This window comes from Pogona vitticeps, chromosome 2 (genome assembly GCF_051106095.1).
Source record: "Pogona vitticeps strain Pit_001003342236 chromosome 2, PviZW2.1, whole genome shotgun sequence".
Classification (NCBI taxonomy): Eukaryota; Metazoa; Chordata; class Lepidosauria; order Squamata; family Agamidae; genus Pogona; species Pogona vitticeps.
Genome location: NC_135784.1, coordinates 15554229 through 15576634, shown reverse-complemented (window position 1 = coordinate 15576634; position 22406 = coordinate 15554229). Strand labels below are relative to the sequence as shown.

Sequence of the window (22406 nt, the reverse complement as noted above, 5' to 3'; positions counted from 1 at the left end):
CATAGAATTGTCATAGGGTTGGAAGGGACCTTGGAGGTCTTCTAGTCCAACCCCCTGCCCAAGGCAGGAGACCTCATCCGATCCTGGACAGACGACTGTCCAATCTTTTCTTTTGTGCGGGGGAGAAAAGATTTGCTGTATATATTCTGGGTTTCCAGGATGGCAAGGTCTGGACGAAACAGTTGGTTGGCCCACAAACATTTACTAAATTAGCCCGATTCAAATTAACATACCGTAGACAAACTAAAGTACCTCTTGCAATTACCGTATTTTTCGCACCATAAGACACACTTTTCCCCCACAAAACAGGGGGGTGGAAAGTCTGTGCATCTTATGGAGCGAAGAAAACAGATTATAGTTTCCTGTTTTCTGCTCCTAAAAAAATGGTGCGTCTTATAGAAAGGTGCGTCTTATGGAGCGAAAAATACGGTATAAACCAGAACTGGGAAGGGAGCTGGTGGAAAATATATATATACCTACAGTTGTAAAGTAAGTTAGTACTATGATGGAAACAGTACCGGATGACTTAACCAAGGCACAGGACAAACAGGAAATTTGCTATGACCAAAAAGCTAGAAAGAGACCATTTGAAATAGGGGATAAGACATTAATGTTTTTCCTATAGGATTCCACCAAAAAAATCAGGAGCCCAGGAAGACATAATATAATAAGGATTATAAAACATAATATAATAAAGATATAATAAGGATTAAGAAGCGTATGCTGCAGAAAAAAGGCTGCAGAAAAGAATAACATCATAACTTGCATATTCAAAGAATGGACACTAAATACTGTAAAATGTATTTTCTATAGGAATGTATCTTAATTCACATACATGTGGAGTCAGTTTTGCCATGAGGGCTAATGACCAAATTCTACATTTTAAATGAAATACTGAAAAGCTAGGAGCGTCTTTCCAATGTAAGGCCATTTCTGATCTAGCAAAGGAACAGCTGCTATCTCTCTAAACTAGGGACAATAAGCCTAATGCTGGGGTCTTGCTTGATTATATTCTTTACCTCTCCAAAATATAACAGCCAAATATTTTGTATACACAGACAGGTCCGCCATCCATATACATAAATTCTTAATTCCATCTGATATCTTCAACAGTTGTCACTAATATTGCTTGATATACAACATAGCTTTACTAGGGTACAGTATTAAGGGTATATTATCTTCAAGTAAGTGTTCCTTTAGTAGTAGGCATCCTTCAATCTTGAGAGACTATGGTAACGTGCTCTGAGTAGGGGTCTTGGAACAGCATATAGTGCAGCTGAGAAGGCCAATTTGAGAGTGACAATCCCTTCCATACTGAAGACAAATACAATCTGTCCCCTGTCCAGCTCCCTGATTTTGCTGGTTTCAGGACTTCTTCTTTGCCTCGGCCTGTGGGCAAGGGTCCCTTCAAATTGGGAGACACCGTGATGCAACGCCTGCCTCCAGGCTGAAGACTCAGATGTCAAGGTTTCCCATCTGTTGAGGTTCATTCCTAAGGCCTTCAGATCCCGCTTGCAGATATCCTTGGATCGCAGCTGTGGCCTCCCTCTGGGGCGATTTCCCTGCACTAATTCTCCATACAGAAGATCTTTTGGAATCCATCAGCCATTCTCATGACATGCCCAAGCCAATGTAGACATCATTGTTTCTGTAATGTATACTGAAATTTCAGCTTGTTTCACGATTTGGTAGGAAGCTGAACACGTTCCATCTGCGTTGTCTCCGATGCATTTTTGGTATCACCTGATAGGACAAAGTTCCAAATAGAGTACAGTGGTGCCTCGCTTAACGAGCACCCCATTTAACTATGAATCCGCATAGCAATGGAGTTTTTGCGATCGCAAAAGCGATCACATTGTGATGTTTTAAATGGGGGGAAATCGCTTTGCGATGATCGTGGGGAAGCGCTTCCCCATGATCATCCCAAAGGGCCCCAAAGGCCCCGTCGATCAGCTGTGTTGCAAGGGGTGGAGAGAGCGAGCCCCGAAGCACAGCTGATGGGCGGGGGTTTGCAAAGATCTCGGGGAAGCCAGCTTCGCAAACCCCCGCCGACCAGCTGTACTTCGGCGCACTCTCTCTCTCTCCCCCCTCACAACTCCAGCCTGGGCAGGGAGATTGAGGCACCGCGCCGCCACCCTGTCCATGGCGGTGCGGTGCCTCAGTCTCCCTGCAGAGGCTGGACCTGCAAGGGGTGGAGAGAGAGAGAGAGAGAGAGAGAGAGCGCCGAAGCACAGCTGATCGGCAGTTCCAAAATGGCCGCCCGCTGTGTTGCCTCGCTTTAGAGGCACCGAAAATGGCGGCCGGATGGAGGATTTTTGCTTAAAGGTGAGTTTTTTCCTCATAGGAATGCGTTAAACGTGTTTTAATGCGTTCCTATGGGCTTTTTTGCCCCGCATAGCGACGAATCCGTTTATTTATTTATTTATTTATTTATTTATTTATTTATTTAATATCCCGCCCATCTGGTATATTTATACCACTCTGAGCGGCTAACAACAAATATATGCAATTATCATATAAAATCAAAACATCGGTTGTTAACAAAACATACCAAAAATCATAAATGATAGATAGATAAGGAAGAAAAATTAAATTTAAATTAGAGTAAGTGCTGGCGGGAGGGAAGGCCTGGACATAAAGTCATGTTTTTAGTTGGATTTTAAATGTACCCAGCGTAGGGGCTGCGTGGATCTCAGGAGGTAAATTGTTCCAAAGGCGAGGAGCCACCGCCGAGAAGGCCCGGTTTCACGTCTTTTCCCTCCGGGCCTCCCTCGGGGTCAGGCTCCTCAGCCTCACCTCCTGGCTCGTGCGGGTGGTCCGGGTAGATCTTGGTGGGAGAAGGTGTTCTGCCAAGTATCGAGGTCCCAAACCGTTTAGGGCCTTGTAAGTGAGCATTAAAACTTTGAAGTCGATACAGAAGTGGATGAGCAGCCAATGCAGTCTAGCCAGGATAGGAGACATGTGGTGGTGTTTTCTCCCACCAGTGAGGAGTCTGGCTGCTGCATTCTGCACCATCTGGAGTTTCCGTATCAGCCTCAAAGGTAGCCCCATGTAGAGCGCGTTGCAGTGATCTAATCTTGAGATTACGAGCACGTGCACTAAGGTAGTGAGCGCCCCCATGTCGAGATAGGGCCGCAGCCGGGCAATCCGCCAAAGATGGAAAAAGGCGGAACGGACAACCGACGCCACCTGTGTTTCCATGGTGAGCGTCGGGTCCAGATGTATGCCCAAGCTGCGGACCCCACTCGCTGGCGCCAGGGTCGCCCCCCCAAATGAGAGCCGACCAAGTCAACACCCCTGGGGGCCCCCACCCTCTTGTCCGGGTTCAGCCTCAGGCCATTCTCCTGCATCCATTCCAGTACAGTCCCCAGGCAGCGCTGAAGGGACAGGACGGCATCACCTGTGGTTGGTGAGAAGGAGATGTAGAGCTGGGTGTCATCAGCATACTGGTGACATGACGCTCCACACCCCCTGATGACCCCACCCAGCAGCCTCATATAGATGTTAAACAGCATTGGGGAGATAATCGACCCCTGTGGAACCCCACAATTAGAGCTCCACGGGGCCGAGACACTCTCCCCAAGCTGAACTCTCTGGGGACGATCCTCCAAGAAGGAACGGAGCCAGGCTAACGCCAAGCCACTGATTCCCAACTTGGACAGCCTCCCCAGGATACCATGGTCGACGGTATCAAAGGCCGCCAAAATATCCAGGAGGACCAACAGAGACGTTTTGCCCCTATCAGCCTCCCTCAGCAGGTCATCACACAGGGCGACCAATGCCGTCTCTGTACCGTGACGCGGCCTGAAGCCCGACTGGAATGGATCCAGGGCATCTGTTTCATCCAGGAGTGCCTGAAGCTGGCCTGCCACCACCCTCTCCACCACTTTGCTCAGGAAAGAAATATTGGCGACGGGCCTATAGTTGCCAATTTTGTCCGCCGCCAAACTAGATTTCTTTCGTATGGGCCTAATGAGTGTCTCCTTGAGGGCTGGCGGGAACCTGCCCTCAAGGAAAGACCTATTTATTATTGCTGTGGCCCATTCAGTTGTTTTCAGCCTGGCTGCTTTGATCAGCCAGGCCGGGCAAGGGTCCAAGGAGGAGGTGGTGGCCCGACAGCGATCAAGCACCCTGGTCACAGAGTCAGGCGTTACCGGCTGAAAAGAATCGAAGATAACCGGGCAAGACGGAGCGCTGGACATCTCAGCTCGATTCACTGCATTCAAAAAAGGAGAGAGCTCCCGGCGGATGGCCTCCACTTTAGATTTTAAAAATGCTGCAAATTGGTCCGGTGAAAAACTAGGGGGAGGCCCATCACCCGGACCAACTCCGGATCGATCGCGCACTATAGTGACGATTTTTTCGGAACGGATTATCGTCGCTATGCGGGGCACCACTGTAGTCCTAGAATGAGCTGGAATTTTTAGCATGTACACATTACTGAAACAGTGATGTCTATGTTGGCTTGGGTAGATGGGAAACCTTGACCGGTTCCTTAAAAAGAAGCCAAGGTGGCTTACATTATTAAAAAGACAATATTAAAAAGCTAAAAACAGTAAGGATACAAATATTTTAAAAGAATTAAACAAGTACTATATTAACAATGGTAAACAAAATCAATACTAAAATGCATTTAAAACAGAGCACCTCAATCCACTTTTTAAAAACCCTCTAATTCTACCAGTCATTAAGGGAAACTTTGCCTGAAGGAAAATATCTTTGCTTGCTTGCAGAAGGAGATCAAAGATGGGGCCAGCCTAGATTCCAGTGGGAGGGAGTTCCAGAGTCTTGGAGCAGCCACAGAGAAGGTCCTTTCCCGTGTCTCCACCAGGTTTACTTGTGAAGGTGTGGAAGTGAGAAAAAGGCCTCTCCTGATGATCTTAAAGCTCAGGCAGGCTTGGACCCAAGCCGTTTGGGGCTTTATAGGTTAAAATCAGCACCCTGTAATTGTGAGAAAAGAGGCGCCTTACCCAGAGAGGCCACAATCCCAAAATTCTCCTCCATGACTTCCGTGTGCAGAGACTTTTGGTTCGGATCCAGCAGAGCCCACTCCTCCTCCGTGAAGGTCACGGCCACCTCCTCAAAGGTCACCTGAAAGAAGACGCCTCAGGGTGTGAACACAAGGCTAACCCAAATTGGGAAAAAGAAAATGATGCCGTTCAGAGCGACCAGGCTGGATTGCAATTTTTTGAAAGGACCGTTTCAACACTTATCTGTGTTAAAAGGAAAAAAAAACAGAGATACTTTCAGGCTTGGGGAGATGAGGGGCAACCCCCCCCCCAGCCCGTATTGTTCTTCTCCTGTAATCATTCATCTTTTTTACCTGTTGCATTTGCGCAGAAGCAGTTTCCAGATTCTCAGAATTCAGCAAGGAGCTTGCCTGCACACCACCTCCTGCAAGGGACACAATAGGCAGAAGTGAAGGTTATAGAGAGTACCCTCCTGCAAACGTGTGATGCGGTGGCGCTGCGGGTTAAACCGCAGAAGCCTCTGTGCTTGCAAGGTCAGAAGACTAGCCGTCGTAAGATCGAATCCACATGATGGAGTGAGCTCCCGTCACTTGTCCCAGCTCCTGCCAACCTAGCGGTTCGAAAGCATGTAAAAATGCAAGTCCACCTTGGTGGGAAGGTAACGGCGTTCCGTGTCTAGTCACGCTGGCCACGTGACCACGGAAGCTGTCTATGGGCAAACGCTGGCTCTACGGCTTGGAGACGGAGATGAGCACTGTCCCCTAGAGTCGGACACGACTGGACTAAATGTCAAGTGGAACCTTTACTCCTGCAAACACCACCCAAACTAGGGAGCAGCAAAGTAGGTTGGCCAAGATGGAGGGGGGGATGACAATGACTTCAAAAGAATACAGTGGTGCCTCGCATTACGACGTTAATTCGTTCCAGCGAAATCGCTGTAGAACAAAAATATCATAATGCGAAAATAAAAAGCCCATTGAAACGCACTGAAACCCATTTAATGCGTTCCAATGGGCTGGAAACTCACCGTCCAGCGAAGATCCTCCACAGGGCGGCCATTTTCTGTGCCTGTGCAGTGCGGAATCCGTCCCAGAAAATAGCGGGGAGCCATTTTATATACCCGGCAGCCATTTTGAAACCGCCAATCAGCTGTCCGAAAATCGTCGTTTTGCGAAGAATCGGTTCCCGAAGCAGGGAACCAATCATCGCAAAGCGAAACAAGCCCATTCAGATCATTGTTTTGCCATTGCAAAAGCGATCACAAAAACGTCGTCGTAATGCAGTTTCATTGTAATGCGGGGCATCACGGCATCCTTCCGGGCATGAAATGGGGCGGGAGAGGGAGGCCTTCTGGATCTAGGCATTGTACAAAAAGGGGGAGGAACTATGAAAGGAGTCTGGGTTTGATGGACGGGCAGGGAACCAAACATAGAAAAAGCCCATCCACTCCTCTTTTTACCCGTTATAGGAGGATCTGGGGCCCAGACTCCTGCCTTACAGACATGTCCTTTCAAAGCACCGTTTAGGTAAAGGTAAAGGTTCCCCTTGACATTTTTAGTCCAGTCATGTCCGACTCTAGGGGGGCGGTGCTCATCCCGTTTTCAAGCCGTACAACCACCGCTTGTCCGAAAACAGCTTCCGTTGCCACGTGGCCAGCGTGACTAGGGAATGCCGTTTTACCTTCCCACTGAGGTGGTCCCTATTTACCTACTTGCATTTGCATGCTTTCGAACCGCTAGGTTGGCAGGAGCTGGGACAAGCGGTGGGAGCTCACTCCGTCACGTGGATTCGATCTTACGACTGCTGGTCTTCTGACCCTGCAGCACACAAAGGCTTCTGCGGTTTAGCCCGCAGCGCCACCACGTCAAAATGTTAAAAGTCCTTCAGTAATTCAGGCATGGGCCAGCGGAGCGGCCCAAACAAGGAAAGGCCCTCCTGATCCTCACCCATTGAAATGGACCTTCGATCCCCATCCCGTGTGGTCCACCTGGACTGCGGTTTCTCACCCGACTCTGATGGATTTTTCTCCACCTCAGGGATCTCTTTAAGGTACACGTCCTATAGCGGCAGAAGCAGCGAGAAACACAAGGAAAGAAACTGATTAGAAAAGGAATCAAACAGGAGAAGGTCAAGGTGGATCCTCCTCAGTTCAAAATTATTCACAGCTTTCTGAAGCAACCAAGATCAGGTGCTCTCACCTGCTGTTCTTTCTCCTTCTGTTCGAGCTCTTCCTGCCTCTTCTCCTCGGCCTGGCTCAGGAGGAAGCCTTCGGCCAGGGCCACCGCCTGGGAACTGGTCTCTGCTCCACATTCCCTCACCCAGCTGGACATCGCCGGGGGAAGGATGGTGAGGAACTGCTCCAGGATCACCAGATCCAGGATCTGAGCCTTGGTGTGCCTTTCTGGCTTCAGCCACCGACGGCAGAGACAGTGGAGTCGGCTGCAAGCTTCTCGGGGCCCTTCCGCTTCCTCGTAGGAAAACCGCCTGAAGCGCTGGCACTGGATGTCTGAGCCAGGAGGGCACATGCTCTGGAGCAGCTGCCGAGTTCCCTCCCAGAATCCCCCACTTCTCCCAAGGAGGGTGCCGGAACCCCTTTTTGCTTGCAGGCTTGCCAAATCTCTCTTGCCCATCTTTGATCTATAATCCAAGGAAGTCTCCAACATGGCCGAAGGACGAGTCTACCTGTTTCGAGAGAGATTCTGTCTACAGGAACAGCAGGCCGAGCATCTGGGGATACCAAGCCTGCAAAGTGAAGAAGGCATTCTGTTACACAACTATTATAAAAACATGCCAGCCTCAGATGGACATTTTACAACCAGGCTCCACCCTTGCACCTTTCTCTCCAGAGAAGAAAAATCAAAGAAAACAAGAGGAACTCCGTGCAGGGATCTTATACTATTTGGCAACAGGTGTACAAAGCAACATTCCTTCCTTTTCTTCTTCCTCTCTCCAAAGAAAGAAAAAATCTCTTTGCTTTCCTTTGAGTAACCCCCCCACACACAACCTTTTCACTATTTAGCACTCCTACTAGATTGTAAGCCTGTGATTTGCTTTTGAAGCCATTGTACAAAAACTGAAGTAAGCGTTCGTTCGGGAAACAAACAGAATCTGCAATCAGACATCTTTCCGGGGAACAACTGAGCTGCGACTAAATTGTGCAAGCCGTTGAGCTTTCCAGAACTCTTCATCAGGCTAGCGGGTTAGAAACCTAAAACGCCACCCAAGGGTGCAAGCTTTGGAGATCCACAGAACTCTTCATCAGGTTAACTAGTTCAAAACTTTTTACTCAGCAAACATATGACCGTAATTAACATTTGCAGGGTGTGAGGGGGGGAGAAAATAGGGAGGAATGGGTCTTGCTCGCCTTCCCTTCTCAGAGCTGCGCCCCTCCCATTCCAGATGCTTTATGGACCTCCTTACATCCAGATGTGCACAATGGGGGGGACTCATATGCTTCCCCAGTGGGTCAGAAAGACAAGAGGCTCCTCCCCCCCCCTTTTCCCCAGGAAACTGGGCTCCTCAAGGCTGGGCTAGTTCTCTCTCTCCTCTTTCAGGCTTTCCCTTCTTGGAAGCAGAAAACCTAGGTCTGCCCCATAGACATTGGTTCACCAGCCTCCGCTTGCCAATCACAGGCTCTTCCCCGCCCCTTCCTGCCTGACGAGGGGATGAGACCCCCCCATCTCTCTCTCTCTCTCTCTCTCTCTCTCTCTCTCTCTCTCTAGGAGGAAGGGGAGGGAAGAGCCTGTGATTGGCACCCTCTCTGCAGCTCCGCCTTCAATTCCCCACCAAACTTCGCTCCTCTCTAGGAATCGCATCTCTTTCGGTTTAACTCTTAGAACGACACGTAGCATCCTTTCTTCCTTGGACGGCTGCTCTTTGGGGCTCCGCCACGGGGTTTACTTTCGAGTAAACCTGTGCTAATGACAGGATCCAATGGCTCCTTGATTTTGCACAGGAGTCTGTTTTCTTTTGGGGAATCTGTCTTAAGGGTCCTTTTTTGCTTCCAAGGTCTGAACTGGAAGGCGGCGACAGCTGAATGTACTGTCTCGACTCTTGAGAGGTCACCTGGTGCACGTGCAACCCACAATGGATCGTGGCAACTGCACACAGAGACATTGTGCAAGCACATAGCTAAGGTGCATAACAGAGAAGAGTCAACTTGGATCTTGTGAACCTTACCAGAGAAAGAGCCCCTTGCAAAGGCCACCATGAAAGTCAAGGAAGTTCCAGCAATACTTCTTAGCAGTGGGGGATCGGGGCAATCCACAGCCATGATTATCCCATTCAGAAGTGCCATAGGGGCATCACAGCATCTCCACACCTCCATCAACTCCCTTTAGACCAGTGGTGCTCCACCTTGGGTCCCCAGATGTTCTTGGGACTAAAACTCCCAGAAGCCTTCACCATTAGCTGTGCCGGCCAGGATTTCTGGGAGTTGTAGTCCAAGAACATCTGGGGACCCAAACTTGGGAATCATTGCTTTACACCAGTGGTCCTCAACCTTGGGCCTCCAGATGTTCTTGGACTTCAACTCCAAGAAATCCTGGCCAGCAAGAGGTGGTGGTGAAGGCTTCTGGGAGTTGTAGTCCAAGAACATCTGGAGGCCCAAGGTTGAGGACCACTGCTTTACACCACCCCATAAGTACCCCCCCCAAACAGCTGCCCTGGACCTTCATGTTGGTTCCTCCACAAATGACTCCTTCCGTGCCAGTGAGACCCTATTCCCCCTTATGCAAACGTTGACCAGTCCTGAAAAGGGTGTCAGCCTTTAAAAGCCGGGTCTGCTGCAGATACCTAGGTCAGGTTACAGTCTTCCAGGCGTCTGTTTGAGAGGTCTTAGTGGAAGCCTTAAGGAGAACTAAACAGACAGAAAGTCCCTAATAACACAGATTCATGCATCGGTCATCTCAAGGATTGACTGTTGCAATATGCCTCTTTGTGGGGCTGCCCTTGAAGGCAGTTCAGAAGCTACAGCAGGTGTAAAAATGCAGCAGCCAGGCTGGTCACTGATTCATAGAAATGTGACCATATTTCACCCGTCCTCGCCTGCCTCCACTGGCTGCCAGTATGCTTCCGGGCCAAATTCAAGGTACCGATGTTAATGTATAAAGCCCTTTTTGGTTTAGAACTACCTGTCAAAGCATCTCTCCTCTCAGATCATCCTCCCATCCCTCCCGCACTTCCCAATCCTTGATGTTGCAGTTATCCACTCCCAAAGTGTCCCAGAAGTTGTCAACTAGAGGCCAGGCCTTCTCGGGAGTGGCCCCCCTACTCTGGAACCCTATTCCTGTAGAGGTGCCCCTACCCTCCCAAGCGGATTCCACAAGCAAGCAAAAACCTAGCTTTTACCCAGGCCTTTACAAAGATCACCCCTTTGTAATATTAATTTGGTAGCAAGTTTATGCCAGTGCCATAGTTCACCAAAGGAGTCTGTTTTTATATGTTCATTTAAAAAAAAAAAAGTTGTATATTTTTATTATTTTCTGGAAGCCACCCAAAGTAGTGGCTTGTCCACTAAATGGGTGGGATACAAATTTAAACAAATAAATAAAAAATGTAAAGCATATTTTCTAGGGCATCTTTCTCCCTCTAAATGCTTGCTATTGATTTACAGGGAACATGCTTATTGTGACATGAACTCCTAATTTTCTTATTTACTCTGCTATGGAACATTAATAGGAGTCGCTAATTCGGAAAGACTCCACCCCACCTTTAGTCAATGAACGGATTCTCATTTCTTCCAAATTTATCATGATTTCTTGGTTCGCTTATTTTTACCCATTACAACAAACCTCTCAGTCCAGATCCCACTTCAGTGGCAGCTAAATCAGCTCCCAAACTAAAGTGGTGTCCTGAAATTGCTTGATGACACATGAATTGTGTCCTCCAACTGCATTTTTCCCCACACACCAAGGATAAAAATGGGTTTCTTCCCTGGGTTCTTTCTTTTTAAATCTTTTGGGACCACTCTGGAAATTCACCCCCTTCTCCATGAAAGGGACGTGGTGGCGCTGCGGGCTAAACCGCAGAAGCCTGTGCTGCAGGGTCAGAAGACCAAACAGTTGTAAGATCGTGGCCATGTGACCACGGAAGATTGTCTTCAGACAAAACGCTGGCTCTATGGCTTGGAAACATGGATGAGCACTGCCCCCTAGAGTCGAACACAACTGGACAAAAATTGTCAAGGGAAATCTTTACCTTTACCTCTCCATGAAAATCCTTTTTAAAAAATCCTTTCAAAAGCTTTAGAGATCTCGATTAAGCTACCCATTGCTCTTTTGGAAATGGCCATCCAAGGTCTATATGCAACTCTGGAAGAACTATACAAAGCCTCGTCCTCAAAACAGGTTCAGCATTTGGGCGAATTCCTGCAAACCAATCCTGCGGACGAAAACACAATAGGGATTCGGGGCACTTCAAAAACTAGAGTTGACCGCTCCCACAGACTCAAGGTAGCCCTTCTGTTTAAAGAGAGGAGGGCAAACTGAATGCTAGGAATAACTATTTCAGCAAAAATATTATTATTCTTTTTTACTGAACAATATTTTTATCTCCCCCGGATGTATACACCATGTTTACATTAATTTACATTGATTTATTATGAGTGATCAAAAAGCCTAACACGATCCTTATTGCTAACATCAGTTAGCATAAAGCCTTTAAAAATTGCTGAAGTCAAATTACTTAAATAATTCCTGTTTACATCCACTCTGCTTGGGACCAGCAGTTAGAAAGCCCACAAAGTTTCACCCGTTATGGCCAAAATCCTGTTGTACAGCTCCACATATGCGACAGGGCTGACATCATCATAATCGGGGCAAGTCCCCCAATATTAAAGGCAAATTGCTGATGATGAAAGGTAATTTTGGGGAGACTACCATTTGTACACAATGCAACCAAGTAATGTGCACCCCAAAACCACCAAAGGAGGCCTTTAAGTAGTATTTGGTCACTGAAAATGACACCATCAACACGACGCTCACTGAGCTGTCTGACAGGATTCTTGGTTATATCATTTTTTTTATGTGTAGAATTGGCAGGAGAGTGACAAATAGATCACTCTGCCTATTTTTAAAATAAAATTTTCTGCCTCAGCAGCCTAATTTTAGAACATGATGATGACAGCCCTTGTTACTGATGCTCAGCTGATGAGACTTGGAAATCCCAGGGAACTAACTGCAAATTACTGACAGATCATGTATAGTTTATTCACGAAAGAGGTCCAGACACACTGTTCTGATCACAACATTATTCTGATGTGTAAGATGATGTATTCAACAGTATTCACTTATTTCCCCCCCCACATCCAATTCCACTTAATTCTTTTCCTCTGGTTTGTATCTTCGGTCCTTCACATGGACTCTCTCGTTTCTTCTTCGTATTTGCTTGGCCATAAGAACTCAAGTCTCTTTCATTTATGCGCTTTGTCTGCCGAGCGGATGACTTGTACTTCAGCAGCAGTTTCCCATCAACTTAACTTTGCTTAGGTTAGTTTAAAGTCATACTCTTCTGGATGGGCAAGAGAGGAAAACGAGAATTTTCCACAATGGGAGAGAGAAAATACACCACGGTAACCAGGTAACAGGGAAAAAATACCACCTTTACTGGTGGATCAATGGAAGGAAAAAAAAGGAATAAGGCAGGATAGAGACAATTACGAGTCATATATCTAAGAAAACAACTCTAAATGTGTTCCTGAAACCTAAATCTATATATGAGGTGATGTTTACACATTATTCAGCATTTTTACCCATTCATTATCAACTTTCAATTTAAAAGCAGAAGACTTGTTTTTAATTTTAAAATACGAGGGGGTGCTGATAAGTATTGAGCCTTTCTCAGAAAAAATTGAGCTAGGAAGCTCTAAACTGCAGGGTGTATTGGCCAATTTGTCTGTATTCAATGGTACAAAAATCAACTAGGTAAAGCCTCCCCTTGACAATTTTTGTCCAGTCGTGTCCAACTCTAGGGGGTGGTGCTCATCCCTGTTTCCAAGCCATAGAGCCAGCGTTTATCTGAAGACAATCTTCCGTGGTCACGTGGCCAGTGCGACTTAGACACGGAACTCTGTTACCTTCCCACCGAGGTGGTCCCTATTTATCTACTCGCATTTGCATGCTTTCAAACCGCTAGGTTGGCGGGAGCTGGGACAAGCAACGGGTTTTCACTCCGTCACGTGGATTCGATCTTACAGCTGAAGATCTACAGACCTTACAGCACAGAGGCTTCTGAGGTTTAACCCACAGCACCACCACGTCTCTTTAAAAATCAACTATGATTTTAATTTATCTTTCATTTTCAGCTCCAAAGTGAACATGGCAGCACCTCCAGAAAAGTTCAATGTAGAAGAGCATAGGACCATAATCAAGTTCCTGTTTCTCCAAGGGAAAAATGCGAAGCAGATCCATGAATAAATGTCACAAACTATGGGTGACAGTGGCCCTTCATATGCAATAGTTAAACGTTGGGTTGTCAATTTTAAAACTGGCCATTTCAGTGTTGAAAGTGAGAAACCCAGCAGAAGGCCTGTTTCTGTCTCTGTGCCTGCAAATGTGAAAGCCATCCATGACATGATCATGGAGGACTGCCGAATATCAGCCAAAAGTATTGCTATATATCTGAGAATATCACGTGAGAGAGTGGGTGCCATTATCCACAACAACTTGGAAATGAAAAAAACTGGCAGCAAAGTGAATGCCCAAACTTTTGACAACCAAACAAAAGAGGAAACGTGTGGAGTCATCGGTGGCTGTTTTGGAACATTTTGCAAGAAATGAGTCAGATTTCCTGGGCAAACTGGTAACTGGTGATGAGACATGGATTTACTGTTATGATCCTGAGACAAAGGAACAGTCTAAGGAATGGAGGCACAATGGTTCCCCCGGGCCAGAGAAGTTCCGAGTGCAAAGGTCGGTACAGAAGCAAATGGCAACAGTTTTTTGGGGATAAGAAGGGAGTTCTGCTGGTGGACCAGCTCCAACAGGGTTCAACCATCAATGCAAAATATTACTGTGCTTTATTGACTAAGTTGAGGCAAAACATCAAGGAAAAACGTCGAGGAAAGCTCTCCAAAGGTGTCATCGTATTGCATGACAATGCCTCGTCACACACTGCAGGTGAAACAATGGCAAAACTGACATCCTTAGGCATTCAAGTGATGCCTCATCCACCCTATTCTCCCGATCTGGCTCCTTCTGACTATTATCTGTTCCCCAAACTCAAAAAACACCTAAAGGGACGGCGATTTGGGAGTGTTCCGGAGGCAACTAATGCTGCAAAGGAGTGGTTACACCAGCAGTCGGAAGAATTTTACCTGCAGGGACGTAAGAAGCTGCAGGACATATGTCGCAAGTGCGTTGACCACCTGGGGGAATATGTAGACTCTTGTGGCAGTTACAGCTTCCTAGCTTAATTTTTTTCTGGGAAAAGCTCAATACTTATCAGCACCCCCTCATACAATAAAGTTCTATGTTCAAGCATTGTTTGGATAAACTCTGAAACCCTCATCCTGTGGAACAGTTACATCTATGGAACGCAAATGATGTTAAACCATAGTATTTTCTTGGTGGCAATTAGCAAATCCCTGCTTTGATTTTTGGGCATGTGTCAGTCTGAAGGGTCGGTGCATACCTAAAAATCCAAGTGGAGACTCATTAATTCCCCCGAGAGAATCCGCTGGAAGTCACACCATCGGCCTTCCACAGGCATAACTAGAGACTGCTTTTTGCTGAGCATTTCCTTCTCAGAATTATCCAGATGTTACTGCCAACAACTTATCTGGAATCCCTTCACTATCCATGTAAGTGATGTTTAGTTTACCACAACTAATTGCAGCTAATTGAGAAAGTGACAGGGTACATCAGTTTGTTTTCCATTTAATATGCAAATTAATTCTTAGATACTTCCATACCCAAAGTATTAATTATCTACCAAGTCTTTTCAGCTCCAGTTGACTAGCCATTTCCTTACAAGCTAATACTGTTTCGAGAGGTGATGAATCCCAGCAGTTTCTATAAAGTGAGATCTAATTATCAGTTAAAAAATCTCTGCCAGCTTTCTCACAGACAAAAACTCATCCTGGTTAGTTATGCAAGTATCCAAACTCATGTGAGTTCTTGGGCATCAACTCAACCCTCTGTCCTCTATGAAGGTCTGCCCTCATTCGACAATTTTAACAACCTCCTCCACCTTCTTATGAATCTTTTGATGAGAAAGAAGGTAATCTTTTCTAACAAATCTGTTCCCACACTCCAAGCACTGGAACGGTTTCTCCCCCGTGTGGGTTCTTTGATGCGAAGTGAGATAATCCTTCCGAGCAAAACTTTTTCCACACACCAAGCATGAAAATGGTTTCTCCCCTGTGTGGATTCTTTGGTGGTTCATAAGGTATGTAGAATGACTAAAGCTCTTTCCGCACTCCAAGCACTGATACGGCTTCTCCCCAGTGTGAATTCGCCTGTGAGTTATCAGTTGTGAGGACCGACTGAAGCTTTTCCCACACTCGGGGCACTGAAACGGTCTTTCTCCCGTGTGCACCGCTTGATGGTTAGTGAGGTGGATCTTCCGACTGAAATTTTTCCCACATTCCAAACACTGAAACGATTTCTCTCCTGTATGAGTTCCTGGGTGTGAATTCTGACCACAGCTACTTCCACAAGCTGAGTGTTTCTTTCGATGCATCACGAGGTTTCCTTTCTCAGTAAAACACTTTCCACAATCCGGGCATTTGTACGGTTTTTCGCCTGTGTGAATAACTTGATGTCTAGTGAGGATGGAGCTCCGACTGAAGCTTTTCCCACACTGCAGGCATTTGTAGGGCGTCTCCCCCGTATGAATTATTTGGTGAGACTTCAGGTGTGAAGACTGACTGAAGCGCTTTCCGCATACCAAGCAATCGTATGGTTTCTCTCCGGTGTGGCTTCTTTGATGGCATATCAGGCCTTTTTTCATACTGAAGCTCTTTCCACATTCCAGGCACGAATACGGCTTCTCGCCAGTGTGGATTCTTTGGTGCAACATAAGAGTCGAGTTCTGACTAAAACTCTTTCCACATTCCAAGCATGTGAACGGTTTCAGGCCGGTGTGGGTTCTTTGGTGGGACATCAGGTTTGAGCTGTGATTGAACCTTTTCCCACATTCCAAGCACTTGAACGGCTTCTCCCCTCGATGAATTCTTTCGTGTGTCATCAGAGTTGAGCTCTGACTGAAGCTCTTTCCACACTCGGAGCACTTGAACGGCTTCTCTCCCGTATGAATTCTTTGGTGCGATGTCAGTTGCGACCTCCAACAGAAGCTTTTCCCACAATCGGGGCACTCAAACGGCTTCTCCCCAGTATGGATTCTTTGGTGCGAGATAAGTTCTGACCTCCAGTTGAAGCTCTTCCCACACTCCAAGCAAGTAAAGGATTCCTCCCTTGTGTGAGTCGCTTGATGGTAAATCAGGTGTATCATCTCATTGAATCCTTTCCCACAGTCCATGCATTTGAATGGCTTCTCGCTCGTGTGTGTCCGTTGATGGATCGTGAGATAATCATGCCGGGCAAACCTTTTCCCGCACTCTAGGCACGGAAAGGGTTTCTCCCCCGTATGGATTCTTTGGTGGTTTGTAAGATGTGAGGAGCGAATGAAGCTCTTCCCACAATCAAAGCACTGAAACGGTTTCTCCCCAGTATGAATTCTTTGATGGGAAATCAGGCATTTCTTAAACCTGAAGGTTTTCCCACACTCGGTGCACTCAAAAGGTTTTTCTTCTGTGTGGGATTTCTGGTGGAGATCAAGGCTTGCGTTACAACTGAAGATTTTCCCACACACAAAGCAGACGAATAATCCATTGGCTTCATGTACCATTTCTGGGGCTGGGTCTTCACAGTTCACCCCTTCTTGAGATGTAGAGGCCTCCTGCCTCGTCTCCTCTTCTGCTTCAGACTTTGTCTGCTGCTCTCCCTTCTGTTCCCGGATGGCTCCTTCCAACAAAACAGCCCGTTCCGGTTCATCTTCCTTTTCACTTTCCTGCCCATCTTCTCCTGGAAGGAAGAAATGACAAAGCTTGAAATGTGGTATTGAGAGAGTACTAAAAAAATGAAGGAAAATGTAGAAATTTCAGTCTTGAATATGTAATTGTGCTTAAGAAAATGAGGTTTAACAGCACTGCAAGACAATCCGCTAGCTCTCCGTCCGAAGCCATCACAGAGAAAAGGAAATTAATGTAAAATAACATTGCCTTACAAGTAATTAACTTGATATCCTCCAGGTTCTCTTCCCTAGCAAGCTAATACTTGAGCATGGGCATGTAAATACTGACAAGAAAGTAAAAACAGCCATAGGCTGTAATATTCCTAGGATACCGTGATAATCAATACCTCTCATTTTCCTTCATAAGCAGTCTGCTCACCTGGCAAAGTCATATCTAAGGAGATTACAGTGGTGCGCCACATGACTATGATAATCAGTCCCATAGAAATCACTGTTTGGCAAAATCATCGTCATGTGAAAACCATTCCCCATTGGAATGCATTGAAACCCGTTAAATGCATTCCAATGGGGAAAATACCTCGTCGTCTTGCGAAGATCGCCCATAGGGCAGCCATTTTGTGAAGCGCTGATCAGCTGTAAAAATGGCTGTCCTGCGAAGCATGGGTCCAGAAAACACAGGGCAGACATTTTGCGGAGCCACTGATCAGCTGTAGAAATCATCATTTTGCGAACAAACGGTTGGCGAAGCACGGACCAAATTGTCATCAAGCAAAAATCGCCCATTGGAATGACTGTTTTGCAAATTGCTATAGCGATCTCAAAAAGTCATCGTTATGCGGATTCATCATTTAGTGAGGTACCACTGTACTATGGAACCAGTGTATTACAACAGATGTTTAAGGGGAAAAGTCAAAACAAACAATGACTTGCTTCCGTAGCTTTTTGCTAGGCTAATAAAAGCAGTAGAGACTCCCTTAAAAAAATTAGGTAATGTTTTCGTATGGAGTGAAATTAGTCTGGTAGTGAATTGGTAGCCTATGGGAAGCAGCAACACAGAGACAGAAAAGGAAATTAAGGATTTCCTCTCATAAGTTCTAATTGGCAAATGGGTGGGTAAGCACTTAAAGGAGTATTTTCCATGTGTGTCCGAATATGCTAAAGGGCTAAGGGGTATATTTTACTTTTTCTCTTTTAAGATATTTTAAGAGACATATTCTCTGCTTTTTCATTGTGCCTTTCAAGCCTATGAATTCCTGTATTTTTAGAATGTATGCTCCTGAATTTTTGAAAAATGATTGTAACATGACTTAAGTGCTGCCTGCCATTTATATTTTGCCTCTGAATGAACTGCCTGCAACTTTCCCTAGTTTGAAGAATTTTGATTATTGCTTTATCTGCAACTTTTCACAAATGACCCAAATGGATTTTTGGTTAATCATCTGTACCTGCAGCTTTGCTCATAGCTATAAGAAGAGTTTTTTAAGTATTATGCCTGAGATTTTTCAGAATCTACATTTTCAAGACTTTTGAATTTTTTAAGCCTAGAAAAGCAATGTAGAATAATAAAGCTTGTGTTGTCTGAATATTCTTTGTCTACCCGGGAAGAGTAAACTGTCTATGACACGGATATCTAGGATGACTTACTTCACTGTAAGCAAAACAATGGTGTTTTCTTCCAATTCTCTGAAGAGACGTGAAGCATTTAAAGTACAGTGGTGCCTTGACTTATGAACTTAATCCATCCGAGATGTTCGCAAGTCAAAAAGTTCATAAATCAAGGCAGTATTTCCCATAGGAATACATTGAAACCTGATTAATCTGTTCTGGCTGTTTTTTGTTCTTATGCCAAGGCACAGTTTGCAAGTCAAAGCATTCGTTCCCATAGGAACTAATGCAAAACCGGTTAATCCGTCCTATACCACTAGGGGGAGAATTTTTTTAAAACTTAAGATGACTTAGGTTAAAAGGGGGCAGGAAGGGTGGGAGACAGAGAGAGAGAAGACAATGGGGGAGGGAGAGAGTTTGGAGTCTAAAACACCTGCTAAACCCACACATTTTAAACCAAGCCAGCACAGACCCTTGCAAAAACTTTTATGATTTGCAAGGGAAGCCTGCAGGAACCATTGCAAAAGCACAGAAAACAAACGGAGCAGATCAGAAATGCAAAGAGAACAAAGCAAAAAAGCAAGGGAAGCATGCAAGACACATTGAAAATGGGGGGGGGACCCAAAAAAGGAAGCAACTGCCCCAAGACCCATCAGAAATGGGGGAAAAACACTCAAAAAAGCAACCAAACCCCATCAGAAATGGGATGGGGGAAAAACAAAAAACAAACCCCTCAAGACCCATCACAGCACAGAAACATAACCCCCCCTGGCCAAAAACCACACTGCAAAAATACCCAGAACAGTTTTTAAAAAGTATAAAGCAGCACCTTACCTTAGTAGGCAGCCTAACCACCGGAGCGAAAGAGCTACAAAGAAGCAGCCTCGTTGCACCCTACAGCTAGCTATTTGAATTTCCCACCCTTTCCCCCTGCCTTTTTGAGTTCGTAAGTCAAAGCTCCATTCGCAAGTCAATGCAAAATTATGTGAATGGAACTGTTTGTAAGTCAAAGTGTTCATTGGTCAAGGCATTCATAAGTCAAGGCACCACTGTTCTTATACCATTAACTTTGATATGACTGAATATGATTATTTGATTTCACACTTAAAATTAACTAGAGATGGGCATGAAAAATTATGAACTTTGTTCAAAAAAAATCACTAATTCATCAATTCATCTTTGTACAAATCAATGCCCTGAATATGAATCAACAAATTTTTAGCAATTTTTAATTCATTTGGCTGTAAAATGCACCACCCTTCCGGCACATAAATACACCAAAATTGCAGAGAAGCTTCCTCTGACTCTCCTCTACAGATCTCCAAGTTTGGTGAAGATTGGTTTTCAGATGTCTTGAGTGCCTCCAAGAAAATTTTCCCCAGGCACCCTAGAGACACCAAAATTACAGAAAAGCTTCTACTGACTCTCCTCTACAATTCCTCCAAGTTTGGTGAAGATTGGATTTCACCAAGCCATCTGTGCAATTTCCGGCGGGGGGAACGACACCAGCTTTGTGGGTGTATAACATGGATGTCTGAAACCCAATCTTCACTAAACTTGCAGGGCTTGTAGAGGAGTCAGGGGAAACGTCTTTGAGAATTTTGTGTCACGAGGTGCTTGGGGAGGGCATCTTGTAGGGTTTTAAATCAAACACAGATCTCCCAAGTCCTAGTCCATTATTCTACCTACTACCTATTCTACCACACCGGGCACCTAAACGAAGGCATTACTAACACTGATATTTTAGTATACTTATGCACCGCATTGATAAGTTTCCTTTTAACAGACAAAAAATTAACTGATCACAAGAGAAAGAGAGATTGAGACAGAGGGAGTGAACCTTACCCAATGAAAACACAGTCACCAAATTTTCCTCCATGACTTCTCTTGGTCCGGATCTCACTATTCCGTAGAGAAAGACACAACCGCTTCCTCAAAGCTCACCAGAAACCAAACGTGTTACCTGTGAACAGAAAACATTTGCATAACCAGGACAACACTTAATATATTTAAGCAGGTAAATCATAGATGCCTTAGGGAGCAACTTTGATGGAAACAAGATGATGCAGACATAAGGGAATGTCCACGTGGGGCTACCTTTGAGATGGATGCAGAAGCTTCAAATGGTGCAGAATGCGGCAGCCAGACTTCTTAGAGAGACGAGAAAATATCAGCATATTTCCCCCACTCTGCCTCCCTTGCATTGGCTGCCCGTGCATTTCCGCATTGATTTCAAAGTGTTAATGATGACATAAAAAGCCCTAAACGGTTTAGGACCTCGATATTTAGTGGAACGCCTCCTCCCACCTAGATCTACCCGAACCCCTCGTTCTAGCCAGGAAGGGCGGCTGAGGGACCTAACGCCAAGGAAGGCCCAGAGAGAAAGAACAAGAAACCGGGCCTTCTCGGCAGTGGCCTCTCAACTTTGTAAGAGATCTGTCTGGCTCCCTCGCTGGGTGTTTTTAAGACCTGGCTCTTTAGGTAGGCTTTCCCTCCTGCCATCACTTGAATTTTTCTTTTCTTTTCCCCATCTTGTGCCACATTACTACTGTGGTTTTTTTTTACTTTATTATATTGTTTTTATTCTATTTTTATTGTTAGCCGCCCAGAGTAGACATGCATTTAGATAGGCGGGGTATAAATTTAATAAACATACAAACAAATAAATGTCCAGGAAACCCAATCAGCCTTCTGGGCCATTCCAGAGTCATCGGGTCTCAAAGAAGCTGTTCTCAGCACATCATAATTGAAGATGAGTCATTGCATGCCGGCCCTCTCACAACAGAGCATGGACAGAGTTCCTACTCCAGTCCTCTGAAGATGCCGGCCAGAGAGACTGGCGAAACATCAGGAAGAACAAACTTCAGAACATGGCCAAAGAGCCCGAAAAACCCACAACAACCATCAGATCCCGGGCGTGAAAAGCCTTTGAGGAAATCAGAATGTTTTTTATTTTGGAAAAATCTCCAAGGCATCTTTGACATTGCCTGATTACTGATCTTCTAACAGTAGCTGCCACACATTTTCTCTTCCTGTGCCTCTGAATGGCTTTTACATTATTTCAATTTGGTGCAGTTTTTTTTTTGAATAGGGTAACTTGTAACAATGCTTTAATATTGTAACCTCCTATGTTTCCAGTGTGCCTATTTTTTATTTATAGTACGGGAAGCACAATTCTACACAGTTGTAACCCACCAGAACACAGCAATACAGAGGATAACTGTAATGAAGGTCGAATTCCTGCAACTAACAGACATATTTTGATTTCCAGAAACTGCCTTGTGCTGCAATTTTTTTTTAAAAAAAAGAGGGATCTGATGCTAACGATGTCATCTTGGGAAAGGGCAAATTATGGACTGTGGTGGGTCGGAAAAGCTTAACAATTTCACCCAGCTTAAATTATGCATCTATCTTTTTAGCATCCCCTAACAACAGCCCTTATTGTTTCCTCTACATAGGTCTCCCACAAAGGCCTGGCCAACCCAACACCGTCCGTTAGCACCCCACTATGCAAACGTGAACCAGTTTATAACCGATTTTACCCAAATCAAATCCAGAAGGATCTGATCCCCATAGATGCCTGGCTCAATGTTCCCAGCCCGGCAGAAGCAACTTGCATGCTAAAAGGCAAGGGAGGGCAGAGACATTGAGGGGACTGGTCATCCCTTTGTCTAGCGGAAAAAGACAATAAAATCTTACATCCTGACGGGAAACCTCCAGCCTGCTCTAAAAAGGTTGCCCGACTCCATCTTGGAAGGAACTTGAAACTAGAGAGGTTGGACTTCACATCTGGCCAAGAGCATTTAAGGGAATTTCCTCTTTCTTCTCTTTCCCCTCCTTCCCACGTTGTGCAATACC

The 22406-nt window shown here is 45.5% G+C and overlaps 2 protein-coding genes across 2 annotated transcripts in view; both read right to left on the bottom strand.

The window, feature by feature from the left end:
- Positions 1–11011, bottom strand: part of LOC110091345 (uncharacterized) — a 37537-nt gene extending 26526 nt beyond the window's left edge. The window contains exons 1-4 of the mRNA XM_078386793.1: positions 7169–11011; positions 6917–7028; positions 5324–5394; positions 4971–5091 (exon numbers count right to left, since the gene is read on the bottom strand). Of these exons, the coding sequence (XP_078242919.1) occupies positions 4971–5091; positions 5324–5394; positions 6917–7028; positions 7169–7633 (769 nt within the window). The 5' untranslated portion in view covers positions 7634–11011. The remainder of the gene's footprint in view (positions 1–4970; positions 5092–5323; positions 5395–6916; positions 7029–7168) is intronic.
- Positions 11012–12157: 1146 nt separating this feature from the next.
- LOC110091353 (uncharacterized) overlaps positions 12158–22406 on the bottom strand; it is a 25769-nt gene continuing 15520 nt past the window's right edge. The window contains exon 5 of the mRNA XM_078388003.1: positions 12158–16358. Coding sequence (XP_078244129.1) covers positions 15129–16358 — 1230 coding nt within the window. The 3' untranslated portion in view covers positions 12158–15128. The remainder of the gene's footprint in view (positions 16359–22406) is intronic.